Source organism: Phasianus colchicus, chromosome 37 (genome assembly GCF_987193195.1).
Source record: "Phasianus colchicus chromosome 37, bPhaCol1.hap1.1, whole genome shotgun sequence".
Lineage (NCBI taxonomy): Eukaryota > Metazoa > Chordata > Aves > Galliformes > Phasianidae > Phasianus > Phasianus colchicus.
Window position 1 is genome coordinate 2,520,974 of NC_143472.1, and position 17,046 is coordinate 2,538,019.

The following is a 17,046-nucleotide window of genomic DNA, read 5'->3' on the forward strand; positions in this document are numbered from 1 at the left end:
ATATGGGGTTGGAGACCCCCGGAATTGGGGGGGGATATGGGGTTGGAGACCCTCGGAATTGGGGTTGGGGACCCCCGGAATTGGGGGGGGGGGGGGGAGATATGGGGCTGGGGACCCCCGGAATTGGGGGGGGGGGATATGGGGTTGGGGACCCTCGGAATTGGGGGGGAGGGGGGATATGGGGTTGGAGACCCTCAGAATGGGGGGGGGGGAGATATGGGGTTGGGGACCCCCCTGAATGGGGTTGGGACTCCCAGACTTGGGACCCCCAGAATCGAGGTCAGAGACCCCCAGGATGGGGTCAGGACCCCCTATTTGGGGACAGGGACCCCCTTATGGGGATCAGAGACCCCCAGGATGGGGTCAGGACCCCCAGAATCAGGATCAGAGCCCCCCAGTGTGGGCTCAGGACCCCCTATTTGGGGACAGGGACCCCCAGGATGGGCTCAGGACCCCCTATTTGGGGATGGGGACCCCAGGATGGGGATGGGGACCCCCAGGATGGGGTCAGGACCCCCTATTTGGGGCTCAGGACCCCCTATTTGGGGACAGGGACCCCAAGGATGGGGATCAGAGACCCCCAGGATGGGGTCAGGACCCCCTATTTGGGGACAGGAACCCCCAGGATGGGGATGGAGACCCCCAGGATGGGCTCAGGACCCCCTATTTGGGGACGGGGACCCCAGGATGGGGATGGGGACCCCCAGGATGGGTTCAAGACCCCCTATTTGGGGACAGGGACCCCCAGGATGGGGATGGAGACCCCCAGGATGGGCTCAGGACCCCCTATTTGGGGATGGGACCCCCAGGATGGGGATGGGGACCCCCAGTATGGGGTCAGGACCCCCAGTCTGGGCTCAGGACCCCCTATTTGGGGACAGGGACCCCCAGGATGGGGACGGGGACCCCCAGTGTGGGCTCAGGACCCCCTATTTGGGGACAGGGACCCCCAGGATGAGCTCAGGACCCCCCCCCAAATTCCCAGAGGCGACACAGCAGGGACAAAGATGAAAAGTGGGGGGGGGGGGGTCCGGGTGTCGTGACCCGGTGAGGAGGGGGATGGGGGGGGGGTCTGGTTGTTGTGACCCCCCGTGACCCCATGACCCCCCCCCAGGTGACCACGTGACCCTTCCCCGCCATGTTGTCGCCCGGCGACGAGGAGATGATGGACGTCAACAACCGGTGGGACGATAACGGGGGGGGGGGCGACGACGACTGGGACCCCGAGGGCAACTCGGCGCGGAGATTCGAGAGATCCCGGATCAAAGCGCTGGCGGGTAGGGGGCTGCGGGGGGGGGAGACCCCCAGATATGGGGGGGGGGGATGGGGACCCCCAGAATAAGGGGGGTGGGGGATGGGGACCCCAGTGTGGGAATGGGGGGGGTTGGAGACCCCCAGATATGGGGAGGGGGTTGGGGAACCCCAGGGTGGGAATGGGGGGTAGTTATGGGGTTGGAGACCCCCAGATATGGGGGGTAGGGGGGATGGGGACCCCAGGGTGGGAATGGGGGGGGGGGGTTGGGGTTGGGGACCCCCAGATATGGGGGGGGAATGGGGTGGTTATGGGGTTGGAGACCCCCAGATATGGGGGGTGGGGGGGATGGGGACCCCAGGGTGGGAATGGGGGGGGGGGGGGGCTGGGGTTGGGGACCCCCAGATATGGGGGGGGAATGGGGTGGTTATGGGGTTGGAGACCCCCAGATATGGGGGGGGTGGGGGATGGGGACCCCCAGGGTGGGAATGGGGGGGGGGGTTGGAGAACCCCAGATATGGGGGGGGGTTGGGGACCCCCAGAATAAGTGGGGTGGGGGATGGGGACCGCAGGGGGGGGAATGGGGGGGGGGGGGTTGGGGTTGGGGACCCCCAGATGGGGGGGAGGGGAAATGGGGGGGGGTTATGGGGTTGGAGACCCCCAGATATGGGGGGGACCTCAGGGTGGGAATGGGAGCCCTGGAATAAGGGGGGGGGGATGGGGACCCCAGGGTGGGGGGACCCCCAGATGGTGGGGGGGGGAAATGGGGGGGATAATGGGGTTGGGACCCCCAGATATGGGGGGCAGTTATGGAGCTGGGGGGGGCAGTTATGTACTGGGGGGGGCAGTTATGGCACTGGGGGGGGCAATTATGGGGCTGTGGGGGCAACTGTGGGGCTGGGGGGGCAGTTATGGCACTGGGGGGGGCAGTTATGGCACTGGGGAGGCAATTATGGTGCAGGGGGGGCAACTGTGGGGCTGGGGGGGCAGTTATGGAGCTGGGGGGGCAATTGTGGTGCTGGGGGGGCAGTTATGGGGCTGGGGGGGGCAATTATAGCACTGGGGGGGGGGCAATTATGGCGCTGGGGGGGGGGGGCAAACCCAGCCACGTGCAAACCTCTACGCTCATCCAAACCACGTGACCGCCCTCCCACCACGTGACCTCCCCGGCCCCGCCCCCACCTGTTCCCCCCCCCCCCTCCCCGGCTCTGCCCTGGGGGGGCGTTTAAACAGCTGCAAGGTGAGACCCCCCCCCAATTCTACAGGACCCCCCCCCCCCACCCTATGGGAAGCCCCCCCCAACTTCGAACACCCCCCCCCCAATACCCAAAAGCCCCCCCCCCGACACCAAGCCCCCCTCAGACCCCTCCAAACCCCCAGACCCAAAAGCCCCCCCAACCCCAAGGACCCCCCCCCCTCCAGGACCCCCCAAAAGCGCCCCCCCACCACAGTGACCCCCCCCAGACCCCAAAACCCCCCCAACAGGGCCCCCCAAAAGCCCCCCCCCCCAACACAGAGACCCCCCCCCAACCTCAAAGCCCCCCCCCCCAACTTCGAATCCATAGGATCTGAGCTGTGCTGATTGCATCCTATGGGGGGGGGTTGTTGTGGGGGGGCTTTGGGGGTCTTTGAGGGGGGGGTTGGGTTCTGGGGGGGGCTTAGGTGTTCTGGGGGGGGGTTTAGAGGGGTCTGGGGGGGTCGTGAAGGGGGGGTTGGATTCGGGGGGGTCTGGGGGGGGCACAAGATGGAGGAGCATCCCTAGGATCTGAGCTGTGCTGATTGCATCCTATGGGGGGGGGTTGTTGTGGGGGGGCTTTGGGTGTCCTTGAGGGGGGGGTTGGGTTCTGGGGGGTCTTAGGGGTTCTGGGGGGGGGTTTAGAGGGGTCTGGGGGGGTCATGAAGGGGGGGGTGGGATTCAGGGGGGGTCTGGGGGGGGCACAAGATGGAGGAGCATCCCTAGGATCTGAGCTGTGCTGATTGCATCCTATGGGGGGGGGAGGTGTTGTGGGGGGGCTTTGGGGGTCTTTGAGGGGGGGGTTGGGTTCTGGGGGGGTCTTAGAGGTTCTGGGGGGGGCCCTGAGGGGGGGGTTGGGTTCGGGGGGGGTCTGGGGGGGTTCTTTTTTGGGGGGAGGGGGGGCACAAAATGGAGGAGCATCCCTAGGGTCTGTGCTGTGCTGATTGCAGCCCATGGGGGGGTGGGGTGTTGTGGGGGGGCTTTGGGGGTCTTTGAGGGGGGGGTTGGGTTCTGGGGGGGTCTTAGAGGTTCTGGGGGGGGCCCTGAGGGGGGTGTTGGATTCAGGGGGGGGTCTTTTTTGTTGGGGGGGGGCACAAAATGGAGGAGCATCCATAGGATCTGTGCTGTGCTGATTGCAGCCCATGGGGGGGTGGGGTGTTGTGGGGGGGCTTTGGGGGTCCTTGAGGGGCATTGGGTTCTGGGGGGGGGGGCCCTGAGGGAGGGGTTGGGTTCAGGGGGGGGTCTGGGGGGGGTCTTTTTTTGTCGGGGGGGGGCAGAAGATGGAGGAGCATCCATTGGATCCCAGCTGCGCTGTCTGCACCCCTTGGGGGTCAATTTTACGACCTATAGGAATCTCCCCCCCCCCCCACCCCCACCCAAGGTGTGTGTGTGGGGGGGGGGGTGTCTCACAAGATGGGTGGGGGTGACATTTTGTTTGCCCCCCCCCCAAAGACGAAAGGGAGGCGGTGCAGAAGAAGACCTTCACCAAGTGGGTGAACTCGCACCTGGCGCGCAGCACCGCCCGCATGGCCGACCTCTACTGCGACCTGCGCGACGGCCGCCTGCTGCTGCGCCTCCTCGAGCTGCTCTCGGGGGAGGCCTTGGTGAGGGACCCCCCCCCGGGACCCCCCCGTGGGACCCCCAACCCGTCACCCCTCTGTGAGACCCCTGTCACCCCCCCCCCCGGGACCCCCAACCCATCATCCCCCATGGGATCCCCAGGAACCCCCATGGGACCGCAAACCTCGGACCCTCAACCCATCACCCCCCCATAGGACCCCCAGGACCCCCCCATGCGACCCCCAACCCGTCACCCCTCTGTGAGACCCCCAGGACCCCCCCATGGGACCCCCAACCCATCATCCCCCATGGGATCCCCAGGACCCCCCCCCCATGGGACCCCCAACCCATCACCCCCCCCATAGGACCCCCAGGACCCCCCCACGGGACTCCCAACCCATCATCCCCCCATGGGATCCCCAGGACCCCCATGGGACCCCCAACCCATCACCCCCCCCATGAGACCCCTGTAACCCCCCCCCCCAGGACCCCCAACCCATCATCCCCCATGGGATCCCCAGGACCCCCCCCCATTGGATCCCCAATGCATCACCCCCCACACAGGACCCCCAAGACCCCCCCACGGGACCCCCAACCCATCACCACCCCTGTGAGACCCCCAGGACCCCCCCTTGGGACCCCCAACCCATCATCCCCCATGGGATCCCCAGGACCCCCCCCCCATGGGACCCCCAACCCATCACCCCCCCACCGGACCCCCAGGACCCCCCCCCCATTGGATCCCCAATGCATCACCCCCCCCACAGGACCCCCAGGACCCCCCCATGGGCCCCCCAACCCGTCAACCCCCATAGGACCCCCAGGAACTCCCCCATGGGACCCCCAACCCGTCACCCCCCCTGTGAGACCCCTGTCACCCCCCCATGGGACCCCCAACACATCACCCCCCCACAGGACCCCCATCACCCCCCCATGGGCCCCCCAACCCATCATCCCCCATAGGACCCCCCAGGACCCCAACATGGGACCCCCAACCCATCACCCCCCCTGTGAGACCCCCAGGACCCCCCCATGGGCCCCCCAACCCATCATCCCCCATGGGATCCCCAGGACCCCCCCCCATGGGACCCCAAACCCATCATCCCCCATAGGACCCCCCCAGGACCCCCCCATGGGCCCCCCAACCCGTCAACCCCCATAGGACCCCCAGGACCCCCCCATGGGACCCCCAACCCATCACCACCCATAGGACCTTTAGGCCCCCCCCACGGGACCCCCAACCCGTCACCCCCCCCCATGAGACCCCCATCACCCCCCCCCCCGGGACCCCCAACCCATCATCCCCCATAGGACCCCCAGGACCCCTCCATGGGACCCCCAATGCATCACCCCCCCCACAGGACCCCCCCATAGGCCCCCCAACCCGTCACCCCCCCTGTGAGACCCCCAGGACCCCCCCATGGGACCCCCAACCCATCATCCCCCCATAGGACACTCAGGACCCCCCCCATGGGACCCCCAATGCATCACCCCCCCCATTGGACCCCCAGACCCCCCTCTATGGGACCCTCAACCTGTCACCCCCCCTATGAGACCCCTGTCACCCCCCCCTCCAGGACCCCCAACCCATCATCCCCCCATGGGATCCCCAGGAGCCCCCATGGGACCCCCAATGCATCACCCCCCCAACCCCACCCCAGACACCCCCAGACCCCCCCCAATTTGACACCCCACCCCAGAGACCCCCAGATCCCCCCCTCAATTTGACACCCCACCCCAGCAATCCCCAGACCCCCCCCCCCCAATTTGACACCCTCCCAACCCCACCCCCACCCCAGAGACCCCCAGACCCCCCCCTCAATTTGACACCCCCCCCCCAACCCCACCCCACCCCAAAGACCCCCAGCAATCCCCCCCCAACCCAACCCCACCCCAGGGACCCCCACACCCCCCTCAATTTGACACCCCACCCCAGCAATCCCCAGACCCCACCCCTCAATTTGACACCCCCCCCCACCCCCATCCCAGAGACCCCCAGACTCCCCCCCAATTTAACACCCCACCCCAGAGACCCCCAACCCCCCCCTCAATTTGACACCCCCCCCCCAACCCCAACTCAGAGACCCCCAGCACCCCCCCCAACCGAACCCCACCCCAGAGACCCCCAGACCCCCCCCAATTTAACATCCCACCCCAGCAATCCCCAGACCCCCCCCCTCAATTTGACACCCCCCCCCACCCCCACCCCAGAGACCCCCAGCAATCCCCCCCCAACCCACCCCCACCCCAGAGACCCCCAGACCCCCCCCTCAATTTGACACCCTCCCAACCCACCCCCACCCCAGAGACCCCCAGACCCCCCCCAATTTGACACCCCACCCCAGAGACCCCCAGACCCCCCCCCTCAATTTGACACCCCACCCCAGCAATCCCCAAACCCCCCCCCTCAATTTGACACCCCCCCAACCCACCCCCACCCCAGAGACCCCTGGACCCCCCCCTCAATTTGACACCCCCCCCACCCACCCCCACCCCAGAGACCCTCTGACCCCCCCCTCAATTTGACACCCCCCCAACCCACCCCCACCCCAGAGACCCCCAGACCCCCCCCGAATTTGACACCCCACCCCAGAGGCCTGCAGACCCCCCCCTCACAGTTTGACACCCCACCCCAGAGACCCCCAGACCCCCCCCAATTTAACATCCCACCCCCCAACTCACCCCGACCCCAGGGACCCCCAGACCCCCCCCTCAATTTGACACCCCCCCAACCCACCCCCACCCCAGAGACCCCCAGACCCCCCCCAATTTAACACCCCACCCCAGAGACCCCCAGACTCCCCCCCCAATTTAACACCCCACCCTAGAGACCCCCAGACCCCCCCCAATTTAACATCCCACCCCCCAACCCACCCCCACCCCAGAGACCCCCAGACCCCCCCCTCAATTTGACACCCCCCCAACCCACCCCAGAGACCCCCAGACCCCCCCCCAACCCACTCCCACCCCAGAGACCCCCAGATCCCCCCCTCAATTTGACACCCAACCCCAGCAATCCCCAGACCCCCCCCTCAATTTGACAACCCCCAACCCACCCCCACCCCAGAGACCCCCAGACCCCCCCCTCAATTTGACACCCCCCCCCCAACCCCAACCCAGAGACCCCCAGCACCCCCAACCGAACCCCACCCCAGAGACCCCCAGACCCCCCCCAATTTAACATCCCACCCCAGCAATCCCCAGACCCCCCCCCCTCAATTTGACACCCCCCCCACCCCCACCCCCACCCCAGAGACCCCCAGACCCCCCTCAATTTAACACCCCACCCCAGCAATCCCCAGACCCCCCCCCTCAATTTAACACCCCACCCCAGCAATCCCCAAACTCCCCCCCTCAATTTGACACCCTCCCAACCCCACCCCCACCCCAGAGACCCCCAGCCCCCCCCCCAATTTAACGCCCCCCCCCCCAGCCGAAGCCCACCAAGGGCCGGATGCGGATCCACTGCCTGGAGAACGTGGAGAAGGCGCTGCAGTTCTTAAAGGAGCAGCGCGTGCACCTGGAGAACGTGGGCTCCCACGACATCGTGGACGGGAACCACCGCCTCACGCTGGGCCTCGTCTGGACCATCATCCTCCGCTTCCAGGTGCCCGCCCTGGGGGTCTCAACCCACCCCGGGGGTCCCACTGCCCGCCCCGGGGGTCTCAACTCCTCTCCGGGGCTCCTAGAGTCCATTCTGGGGGTCTCACCCCCACCCCGTGGGTCCTAGAGTCCATCCTGGGGGTCTCACCCCCACCCCGGGGGTCCTAGAGTCCATTCTGGGGGTCTCACCCCCACCCCGGGGGTCTCACGGCCTGCCCCGGGGGTCTCAACCCCACCCCGGGGGTCCTAGAGTCCATTCTGGGGGTCTCAATCCCTCCCAGGGGTTCCTAGAGTCCATCCTGGGGGTCTCAACCCCACCCCGGGGGTCCTAGAGTCCAATCTGGGGATCTCAACCCCACCCCGGGGGTCCTAGAGTCCAATCTGGGGGTCCTAGAGTCCATTCTGGGGGTCTCACCCCCACCCCGAGGGTCTCAACCCCACCCCGGGGGTCCTAGACTCCAACCCGGGGGTCCTAGAGTCCATTCTGGGGGTCTCACACCCACCCCGAAGGTCCCAACCCCACCCCGGGGTTCCTAGAGTCCAACCCGGGGGTCCCAGAGTCCATTCTGGGGGTCTCACCCCCACCCCGGGGGTCCCAGAGTCCATCCTGGGGGTCTCAACCCCACCCTGGGGGTCCTAGAGTCCAACCTGGGGGTCCTAGAGTCCATTCTGGGGGTCTCACCCCCACCCCGAGGGTCTCAACCCCACCCCGGGGGTCCCAGAGTCCAACCTGAGGGTCTGAAACCCTTCTCAGGGGTTGACAGCCCACCCCAGGGGTCCTAGAGTCCATTCTGGGGGTCTCACCCCCACCCCGAGGGTCTCAACCCCACCCCAGGGGTCCTAGACTCCATTCAGGGGCTCTCACCCCCACCCCGGGGGTCCTAGAGTCCAACCCGGGGGTCCTAGAGTCCATTCTGGGGCTCTCAACCCCACCCCGAGGGTCTCACGGCCCACCCCGGGGGTCTCAACCCCACCCTGGGGGTCCTAGAGTCCAACCTGGGGGTCCTAGAGTCCATTCTGGGGCTCTCACCCCCACCCTGAGGGTCTCACCCCCACCCCGGGGGTCCCAGAGTCCATTCTGGGGGTCTCACCCCCACCCCAGGGGTCCTAGAGTCCATCCTGGGGCTCTCAACCCCACCCCGAGGGTCTCACGGCCCACCCCGGGGGTCCCACTGCCCACCCCGGGGGTCCTAGAGTCCATTCTGGGAGTCTCAACCCACCCCGGGGGTCCCACTGCCCACCCCGGGGGTCTCAACCCCTCTCCGGGGCTCCTAGAGTCCATTCTGGGGGTCTCAACCCACCCCGGGGGTCCCACTGCCCACCCCGGGGGTCTCAACCCCACCCCGTGGGTCCTACAGTCCATTCTGGGGGTCTCACCCCCACCCTGGGGGTCCTAGAGTCCAACCCGGGATTCCTAGACTCCATTCTGGGGGTCTCACCTCCACCCCGAGGGTCTCACCCCCACCCCGGGGGTCCCAGAGTCCATTCTGGGGGTCTCACCCCCACCCCAGGGGTCCTAGAGTCCATCCTGGGGCTCTCAACCCCAACCCGAGGGTCCCACTGCCCACCCCGGGGGTCCCACTGCCCACCCCGGGGGTCTCAACCCCACCCCGGGGGTCCTAGAGTCCATTCTGGGGGTCTCAATCCACCCCGGGGGTCCCACTGCCCGCCCCGGGGGTCTCAACCCCACCCCGGGGGTCCCAGAGTCCAACCTGGGGGTCTGAAACCCTTCTCAGGGGTTGACAGCCCACCCCAGGGGTCCTAGAGTCCATTCTGGGGCTCTCAACCCCACCCTGGGGGTCCTAGAGTCCAACCTGGGGGTCCTAGAGTCCATTCTGGGGGTCTCACCCCCACCCCGGGGGTCCTAGACTCCATTCTGGGGCTCTCAACCCCACCCCGAGGGTCTTAACCCCACCCCGGGGGTCCTAGAGTCCATCCTGTAGGTCCTAGAGTCCAACCTGGGGGTCCTAGAGTCCATGCCGGGGCTCTCACCCCTACCCCGAGGGTCTCAACCCCACCCTGGGGGTCCTAGAGTCCATCCTGGGGGTCTCAACCCCACCCCGGGGGTCCTAGACTCCAATCTGGGGCTCTCAACCCCACCCCGAGGGTCTCAACCCCACCCCGGGGGTCCCAGAGTCCAACCCGAGGGTCCTAGAGTCCATTCTGGGGGTCTCACCCTCATCCTGGGGGTCCTAGAGTCCAATCTGGGGGTCTCACCCCCACCCCGGGGGTCCTAGAGTCCAACCCGGGGGTCTCACCCCCACCCCAGGGGTCCTAGAGTCCATTCTGGGGCTCTCACCCCCACCCTGGGGGTCCTGGAGTCCATTCTGGGGGTCTCAACCCCACCCTGGAGGTCCCAGAGCCCACCCTGGGGGTCTCAACCCCACTCTGGGGGTCTCAGAGCCCACCCTGGGGGTCTCACACCAATCATGGGGGTCTCAAAGCCCACCCTGGGGGTCTCACACAAACCTGGGGGTCCTAGAGTTCACCCCGGGGGTCTCAACCCCACCCCAGGGGTCCTAGAGTCCAACCTGGGGGTCCTAGAGTCCAATCTGGGGGTCTCACCCCCACCCCGAGGGTCTCAACCCCACCCTGGGGGTCCTAGAGTCCATTCCGGGGTTCTCAACCCCACCCCGGGGGTCCTGGAGTCCATTCTGGGGGTCTCAACCCCACCCTGGGGGTCCTAGAGTCCAATCTGGGGGTCTCAACCCCACCCTGGGGGTCTCACCCCCACTCTGGGGGTCCTAGAGTCCAACCTGCGGCTCCTAGAGTCCCTTCTGAGGGTCTCACCCCCACCCCGGGGGTCCTGGAGTCCAATCTGGGGGTCTCAACCCCACCCTGGAGGTCTCAGAGCCCACCCTGGGGGTCTCACACCAATCATGGGGGTCTCAAAGCCCACCCTGGGGGTCTCACACCAACCATGGGGGTCCCAGAGCCTACCCTGGGGGTTTCAGAGCCCACCCTGGGGGTCTCACACCAACCATGGGGGTCTCAGTGCCCACCCTGGGGGTCTCAGTGCCCACCCTGGAGGTCCCAGAGCCCAGCCTGGGGGTCTCAGTGCCCACCTTGGGGGTCTCACACCGACCATGGGGGTCTCTGAGCCCACCCTGGGGGTCTTGCACCCACCCTGGGGGTCCCACAGCCCACCCCGGGGTTTAAGAACCCACCCTGGGGGTCTCACACCAACCATGGGGGTCTCTAAGCCCATTCTGGGGGTCCCAGAGCCCACCCTGGAGGTCCCAGAGCCCACCCTGGGGGTCTCAGAGCCCACCCTGGGGGTCTCACACCGACCATGGGGGTCTCAGTGCCCACCCTGGGGGTCTCAAAGCCCACCCTGGGGGTCCCAGAGCCCACCCTGGGGGTCTCACACCAACCATGGGGGTCTCAGTGCCCACCCTGGGGGTCTCACACCAACCATGGGGGTCCCAGAGCCCACGCTGGGGGGTCTTACACCAACCATGGGGGTCTCTAAGCTCATTCTGGGGGTCTCAGTGCCCACCCTGGAGGTCCCAGAGCCCACCCTGGGGGTCTCAGAGCCCACCCTGGGGGTCTCACACAGACAATGGGGGTCTCTAAGCCCACCCTGGGGGTCTCACACCAACCATGGGGGTCCCAGAGCCCACACTGGGGGTCTCAGAACCCACCATGGGGGTCTCAGTGCCCAGCCTGGGGGTCTCACACCAACCATGGGGGTCTCAGTGCCCACCCTGGGGGTCTCAGCGCCCACCCTGGAGGTCCCAGAGCCCACGCTGGGGGGTCTCACACAGACCATGGGGGTCTCTAAGCCCACCCTGGGGGTCTCAGAGCCCACCATGGGGGTCTCAGTGCCTACCCTGGAGGTCCCAGAGCCCACCCTGGGGGTCTCAGTGCCCACCATGGGGGTCTCACACTGAACATGGGGGTCCCAGAGCCCACCCTGGGGGTCTCAGAACCCACCCTGGGGGTCTCACATCAACCATGGCGGTCTCTAAGCCCATTCTGGGGGTCCCAGAGCCCACCATGGGGGTCCCAGAACCCACGCTGGGGGTTCTCACACAGACCATGGGGGTCTCAGTGCCCACCCTGGGGGTCTCAGTGTCCTCCCTGGAGGTCCCAGAGCCCACCCTGGGGGTCTCACACAGGCCATGGGGGTCTCTAAGCCCAGCCTGGGGGCCCCAGAGCCCACCATGGGGGTCTCACACTGAACATGGGGGTCTCAACCCCACCCTGGGGGTCTCAGAACCCACCCTGGGGGTCTCACACCAACCATGGGGGTCTCTAAGCCCATTCTGGGGGTCCCAGAGCCCACCCTGGAGGTCCCAGAGCCCACCCTGGGGGTCTCAGAGCCCACCCTGGGGGTCTCAGTGCCCACCCTGGGGGTCTCACCCCCCCTGCTGCCCCCCCAGATCCAGGACATCAGCGTGGAGACGGAGGACAACAAGGAGAAGAAGTCGGCCAAGGACGCCCTGCTGCTCTGGTGTCAGATGAAAACAGCGGGGTGAGGCCTGGGGGGTCCCGGGGGGGGTCCTGGGGGTCTGAGGGGGGGTCCTGGGGGGGTCCTGGGGGGTCCTGGTGGTCCTGGGGGGTTCCTGGGGTTCCTGGGGGTCTGAGGGGGGGTCCTGGGGGGGTCCTGGGGGGTCCTGGTGGTCCTGGGGGGTTTCTGGGGTTCCTGGGGGTCTGAAGGGGGGTCCTGGGGGGGTCCTGGGGGGTTTCTGGGGTTCCTGGGGGTCTGAAGGGGGGTCCTGGGGGGTTTCTGGGGGTCCTGGGGGTCTGAACGGGGGTCGTGGGGGGGTCTTGGGGGTCTGAAGGGGGGTCCTGGGGGGGTTTGGGGGATTCCTGAGGGTCCTGGGGGATCCTGGTGGTCGTGGGGGTTTCCTGGTGGTCTTGGGGAGTTTCTGGGGGTCTCCTGACGTTCCTGGTGGTCCTGGGGGGTCCTGGGGGATTCCTGGGGGTCCTGGGGGGTCCTGGGGGATCCTGGGGGTCCTGGGGGATTCCTGGGGGGTCCTGGGGGGTCCTGGGGGTCCTGGGGGATTCCTGGGGGTCCTGGGGGGTTCCTGGGGGGTCCTGGGGGGGTTTCTGGTGGTCCTTGGGGGTCCTGGTGGTCCTGGGGGGTCCTGGGGGGTTCCTGGGGGGTTCCTGGGGGTCCTTGGGGGTCCTGGTGGTCCTGGGGGGTTCCTGGTGGTCTTGGGGAGTTTCTGGGGGTCTCCTGACGTTCCTGGTGGTCCTGGGGGGTCCTGGGGGATTCCTGGGGGTCCTGGGGGGTTCCTGGTGGTCCTGGGGAGTTTCTGGGGGTCTCCTGAGGGTCATGTGGGGTCTTGGGGGGTTCCTGGTGGTCCTGGGGAGTCCGGGGGGTCCTGGGGGGTTCCTGGTGGTCCTGGGGGTCCTGGGGGGTCCTGGGGGGTCCTGGGGGGGTTCCTGGTGGTCCTTGGGGGTCCTGGTGGTCCTTGGGGGTCCTGGTGGTCTTGGGGAGTTTCTGGGGGTCTCCTGACGTTCCTGGTGGTCGTGGGGGGTCCTGGGGGGTTTCTGGGGGGTCCTGGGGGATTCCTGGGGGTCGTGGGGGTTTTCTGGTGGCCCTGGGGGGTTCCTGGGGGTCCTGGGGGGTCCTGGGGGATTCCTGGGGGTCGTGGGGGGTTCCTGGTGGTCCTGGGGGGTTCCTGGTGGTCTTGGGGGGTCCTGGGGGATTCCTGGTGGCCCTGGGGGGTTCCTGGGGGTCTCGTGGGGGTCGTGGGGGGTTTCTGGTGGCCCTGGGGGATTCCTGGTGGCCCTGGGGGGTCCTGGGGGATTCCTGGGGGTCGTGGGGGGTTCCTGGGGGGTCCTGGGGGGGTTCCTGGGGGTCCTTGGGGGTCCTGGTGGTTCTGGGGGGTTCCTGGTGGTCTTGGGGAGTTTCTGGGGGTCTCCTGACGTTCCTGGTGGTCCTGGGGGGTCCTGGGGGATTCCTGGGGGATTCCTGGGGGTCTCCTGGTGGTCCTGGGGGGTTCCTGGGGGTCTCGTGGGGGTCTCTGTGGGGCGGGGGGCTCGGTGAGCTCAGCGCCGTGCCCGCAGGTACCCCGACGTGAAGGTGCACAACTTCAGCAGCAGCTGGAGGGACGGGCTGGCCTTCAACGCCATCATCCACAAACACCGGTGGGCGGGGGGCAACGGGGGGGGCAACGGGGGGGGCAACGGGGGGTCACCGTGGGGTGGGGGGGTGGGGGGTGTCAATGGGGGGGGGGGGAAGGGGGGGCGTTCCTACAGTGTGCAGTGGGGTCCCTATGGGGCGGAGTGGGGTCCCTATGGGGTGCAGTGGGGTCCCTATGGGGTAGGAGGACGTTCTTATGGGGTGTGGGGATGTTCCTATGGGGTGGGGGGCATCACTATAGGGCACAGTGGGGTCCCTATGGGTCTCAGTGTCCCTATGGGGCGCAGCGGGGTCCCTATGGGGCGCGGTTGTGATTGTGGGGCACCATAAGGTCCCTATGGGTCTCAGTGTCCCTATGGGTCTCAGTGTCCCTATAGAGCACAGTGGGGTCCCTATGGGGCGCAGCGGGGTCCCTATGGGTCTCAGTGTCCCTATGGGGCGCAGTGGGGTCCCTATGGGTCTCAGTGTCCCTATGGGTCTCAGTGTCCCTATGGGGTGCAGTGGGGTCCCTATGGGTCTCAGTGTCCCTATGGGTCTCAGTGTCCCTATGGGGTGCAGTGGGGTCCCTATGGGTCTCAGTGTCCCTATGGGTCTCAGTGTCCCTATGAGGTGCAGTGGTGTCCCTATAGAGCACAGTGGGGTCCCTATGGGGCACAGTGGGGTCCCTATGGGGCGCAGTGGGGTCCCTATGGGTCTCAGTGTCCCTATGGGGTGCAGCGGGGTCCCTATGGGGCGCAGCGGGGTCCCTATGGGTCTCAGTGTCCCTATGGGTCTCAGTGTCCCTATGGGGCGCAGCGGGGTCCCTATGGGTCTCAGCGTCCCTATGGGTCTCAGTGTCCCTATGGGGCACAGGGGGGTCCCTATGGGTCTCAGTGTCCCTATGGGTCTCAATGTCCCTATGTGTCTCAGTGTCCCTATGGGTCTCAGTGTCCCTATGGGGCGCAGTGGTGTCCCTATAGAGCACAGTGGGGTCCCTATGGGGCACAGTGGGGTCCCTATGGGGCGCAGTGGGGTCCCTATGGGTCTCAGTGTCCCTATGGGGTGCAGCGGGGTCCCTATGGGGCGCAGCGGGGTCCCTATGGGTCTCAGTGTCCCTATGGGTCTCAGTGTCCCTATGGGGCGCAGCAGGGTCCCTATGGGGCGCAGTGGGGTCCCTGTGGGTCTCAGTGTCCCTATGGGGCACAGCGGGGTCCCTATGGGGCGCGGCGGGGTCCCTATGGGGCGCGGTTGTGAGTGTGGGGCGCTGCAGGCCGGACCTGGTGGACATGGAGGCGCTGCGGCGCTGCAACGCGCATCACAACCTGCAGAGCGCCTTCAACGTGGCCGAGAGGGAGCTGGGGCTCACCAAGCTGCTGGACCCCGAGGGTGAGGGGGCTGGGGATTTGGGGGGGGGGTCGTGGGGGGGTCGTGGGGGTCCTTGGGGGGCGGAAATGGAGGGGTTTGGGGGGTTTTCTCGGGGTCTTACGGGGGGATTTTAGGGGGGGGTTGGGGGATGTTCCTGTGGGGCTCGAGGGGGATTCTGGGGGTGTTGAGGGGGTCCTGGGTGAAGTTCTGGGGGTCCTGGGGAGGTTCTGGGGGTCCTGAGGGGGTCCTGGGGGTCTTCAGGGGGTCCTGGGGAGGTTCTGGGGGTCCTGAGGGGGTCCTGGGGCTCTTGAGGGGGTCCTGAGGGAGGTTCTGTGGGTCCTGAAGGGGTCCTGGGGAGGTTCTGGGGGGTCCTGAGGGGGTTTTAGGGAGGTTCCGGGGGTCTTGAGGGGGTCTTGGGGGACGTTCTGGGGGTCTTGAGGGGGTCCTGGGGAGGTTCTGGGGGTCTTCAGGGGGTCCTGGGGAGGTTCTGGGGGTCCTGGGGTGTCTTGGAGGGTCCAGGGGGGTCCTTGGGGGGGGGGTGAGATTTTAGGGATTCTGGGGGAGTCCTGAGGGGGTCCTGAAGGTTCTGAGGGGGTCCTGGGGTGGGGGGTGGGGATTTTGGGGGTCCTGAGGGGGTCCTGAAGGTTCTGAGGGGGTCCTGGGGGGTCTTGGAGGGTCCTGGGGGGTCCTGGGTTGGGGGTGGGGATTTTGGGGATTCTGGGGGGGTCCTGGGGGGACGGAGATTTGGGGGATTCTGGGGGGGTCCTGAGGGGGTGCGGGGGGGGGGAGATTTCGGGGGTTCTTGGGGGGTCCTGGGGTGGGGAGGGTGGGGATTTTGGGGGGTCCTGAGGGGGTCCTGAAGGTTCTGAGGGGGTCCTGGGGGGTCCTGGGGGATTTTGGGGGTTCTGGGGGGTCCTGGGGGGGGTCCTGAAGGTTCTAAGGGGGTCCTGGGGTGTCTTGGAGGGTCCTGGGGGATTTTGGGGATTCTGGGGGGGTCCTGAGGGGGTCCCGAGGGGGTCCGGGGGGGTGAGATTTCGGGGGTTCTTGGGGGGTCCTGGGGTGGGGAGAGTGGGGATTTTGGGGGTCCTGAGGGGGTCCTGAAGGTTCTGAGGGGGTCCTGGGGGGTCTTGGAGGGTCCTGGGGGGTCCTGGGTTGGGGGGGGATTTTGGGGATTCTGGGGGGGTCCTGGGGGGGCGGAGATTTGGGGGATTCTGGGGGGGTCCTGAGGGGGTGCGGGGGGGGGGAGATTTTGGGGGTTCTGTGGGGGTCCTGGGGGGGGGGGAGATATGGGGGATTCTGGGGGCGTTCTGAGGGGGTCCTGGGGGGGGGAGATTTCGGGGGTTCTTGGGGGGTCCTGAGGGGGTGGGGGTGGGGGTGGGGGGTTTTGGGGGTCCCGGGGGGGGGGATTTTGGGGTGGCTGCAGCGCAGTGACGCCGCGGCGCAGATGTGGACGTGGAGCAGCCCGACGAACGCTCCGTGATGACCTACGTGGCCACGCTGTACCACTACTTCTCCAAAATGAAAGCCTTGGCCGTGGAGGGGAAACGCATCGGGAAGGTGGGACGGACGGACGGACGGACGGAGGGATGTTGGTGGGGGGGAGGGGGGAGGGGGGAGGAGGGGGAAAGGGTGGAGGGACGGATGGAAGGGTAGAAGGAGGGACGGATGGGTGGGTGGGGAAATGGGTGGGTGGATGGATGGATGGATGGACAGACGGATGGATGAATGGATGGGTGGATGGACAGACAGATGGATGGGTGAATGGATGGATGGACAGACGGATGGATGGATGGATGGGTGGATGGATGGAAAGACGGATGGATGGATGGATGGACGGACAGACAGGTGGATGGATGGATGGGCGGATGGATGGACAGACAGACAGTTGGATGGATGGACAGATGGATGGACGGAAAGACGGATGGATAGATGGATGGAAGAATGGATGGACAGATG

At 67.2% G+C, this 17,046-nt stretch overlaps 1 protein-coding gene across 2 annotated transcripts in view; it reads left to right on the top strand.

Moving 5' to 3' along the window:
• The window catches only part of SPTBN2 (spectrin beta, non-erythrocytic 2), a 65,245-nt gene that overhangs the window by 6,405 nt on the left and 41,794 nt on the right, over positions 1-17,046 (top strand). For both annotated transcript variants that reach the window (XM_090129725.1, XM_090129726.1), the window contains 7 exons: positions 1,115-1,277; positions 3,939-4,090; positions 7,480-7,653; positions 12,035-12,126; positions 13,671-13,751; positions 14,996-15,111; positions 16,535-16,647. In XM_090129725.1, the coding sequence (XP_089985851.1) occupies positions 1,139-1,277; positions 3,939-4,090; positions 7,480-7,653; positions 12,035-12,126; positions 13,671-13,751; positions 14,996-15,111; positions 16,535-16,647 (867 nt within the window). In that variant the 5' untranslated portion in view covers positions 1,115-1,138. The remainder of the gene's footprint in view (positions 1-1,114; positions 1,278-3,938; positions 4,091-7,479; positions 7,654-12,034; positions 12,127-13,670; positions 13,752-14,995; positions 15,112-16,534; positions 16,648-17,046) is intronic.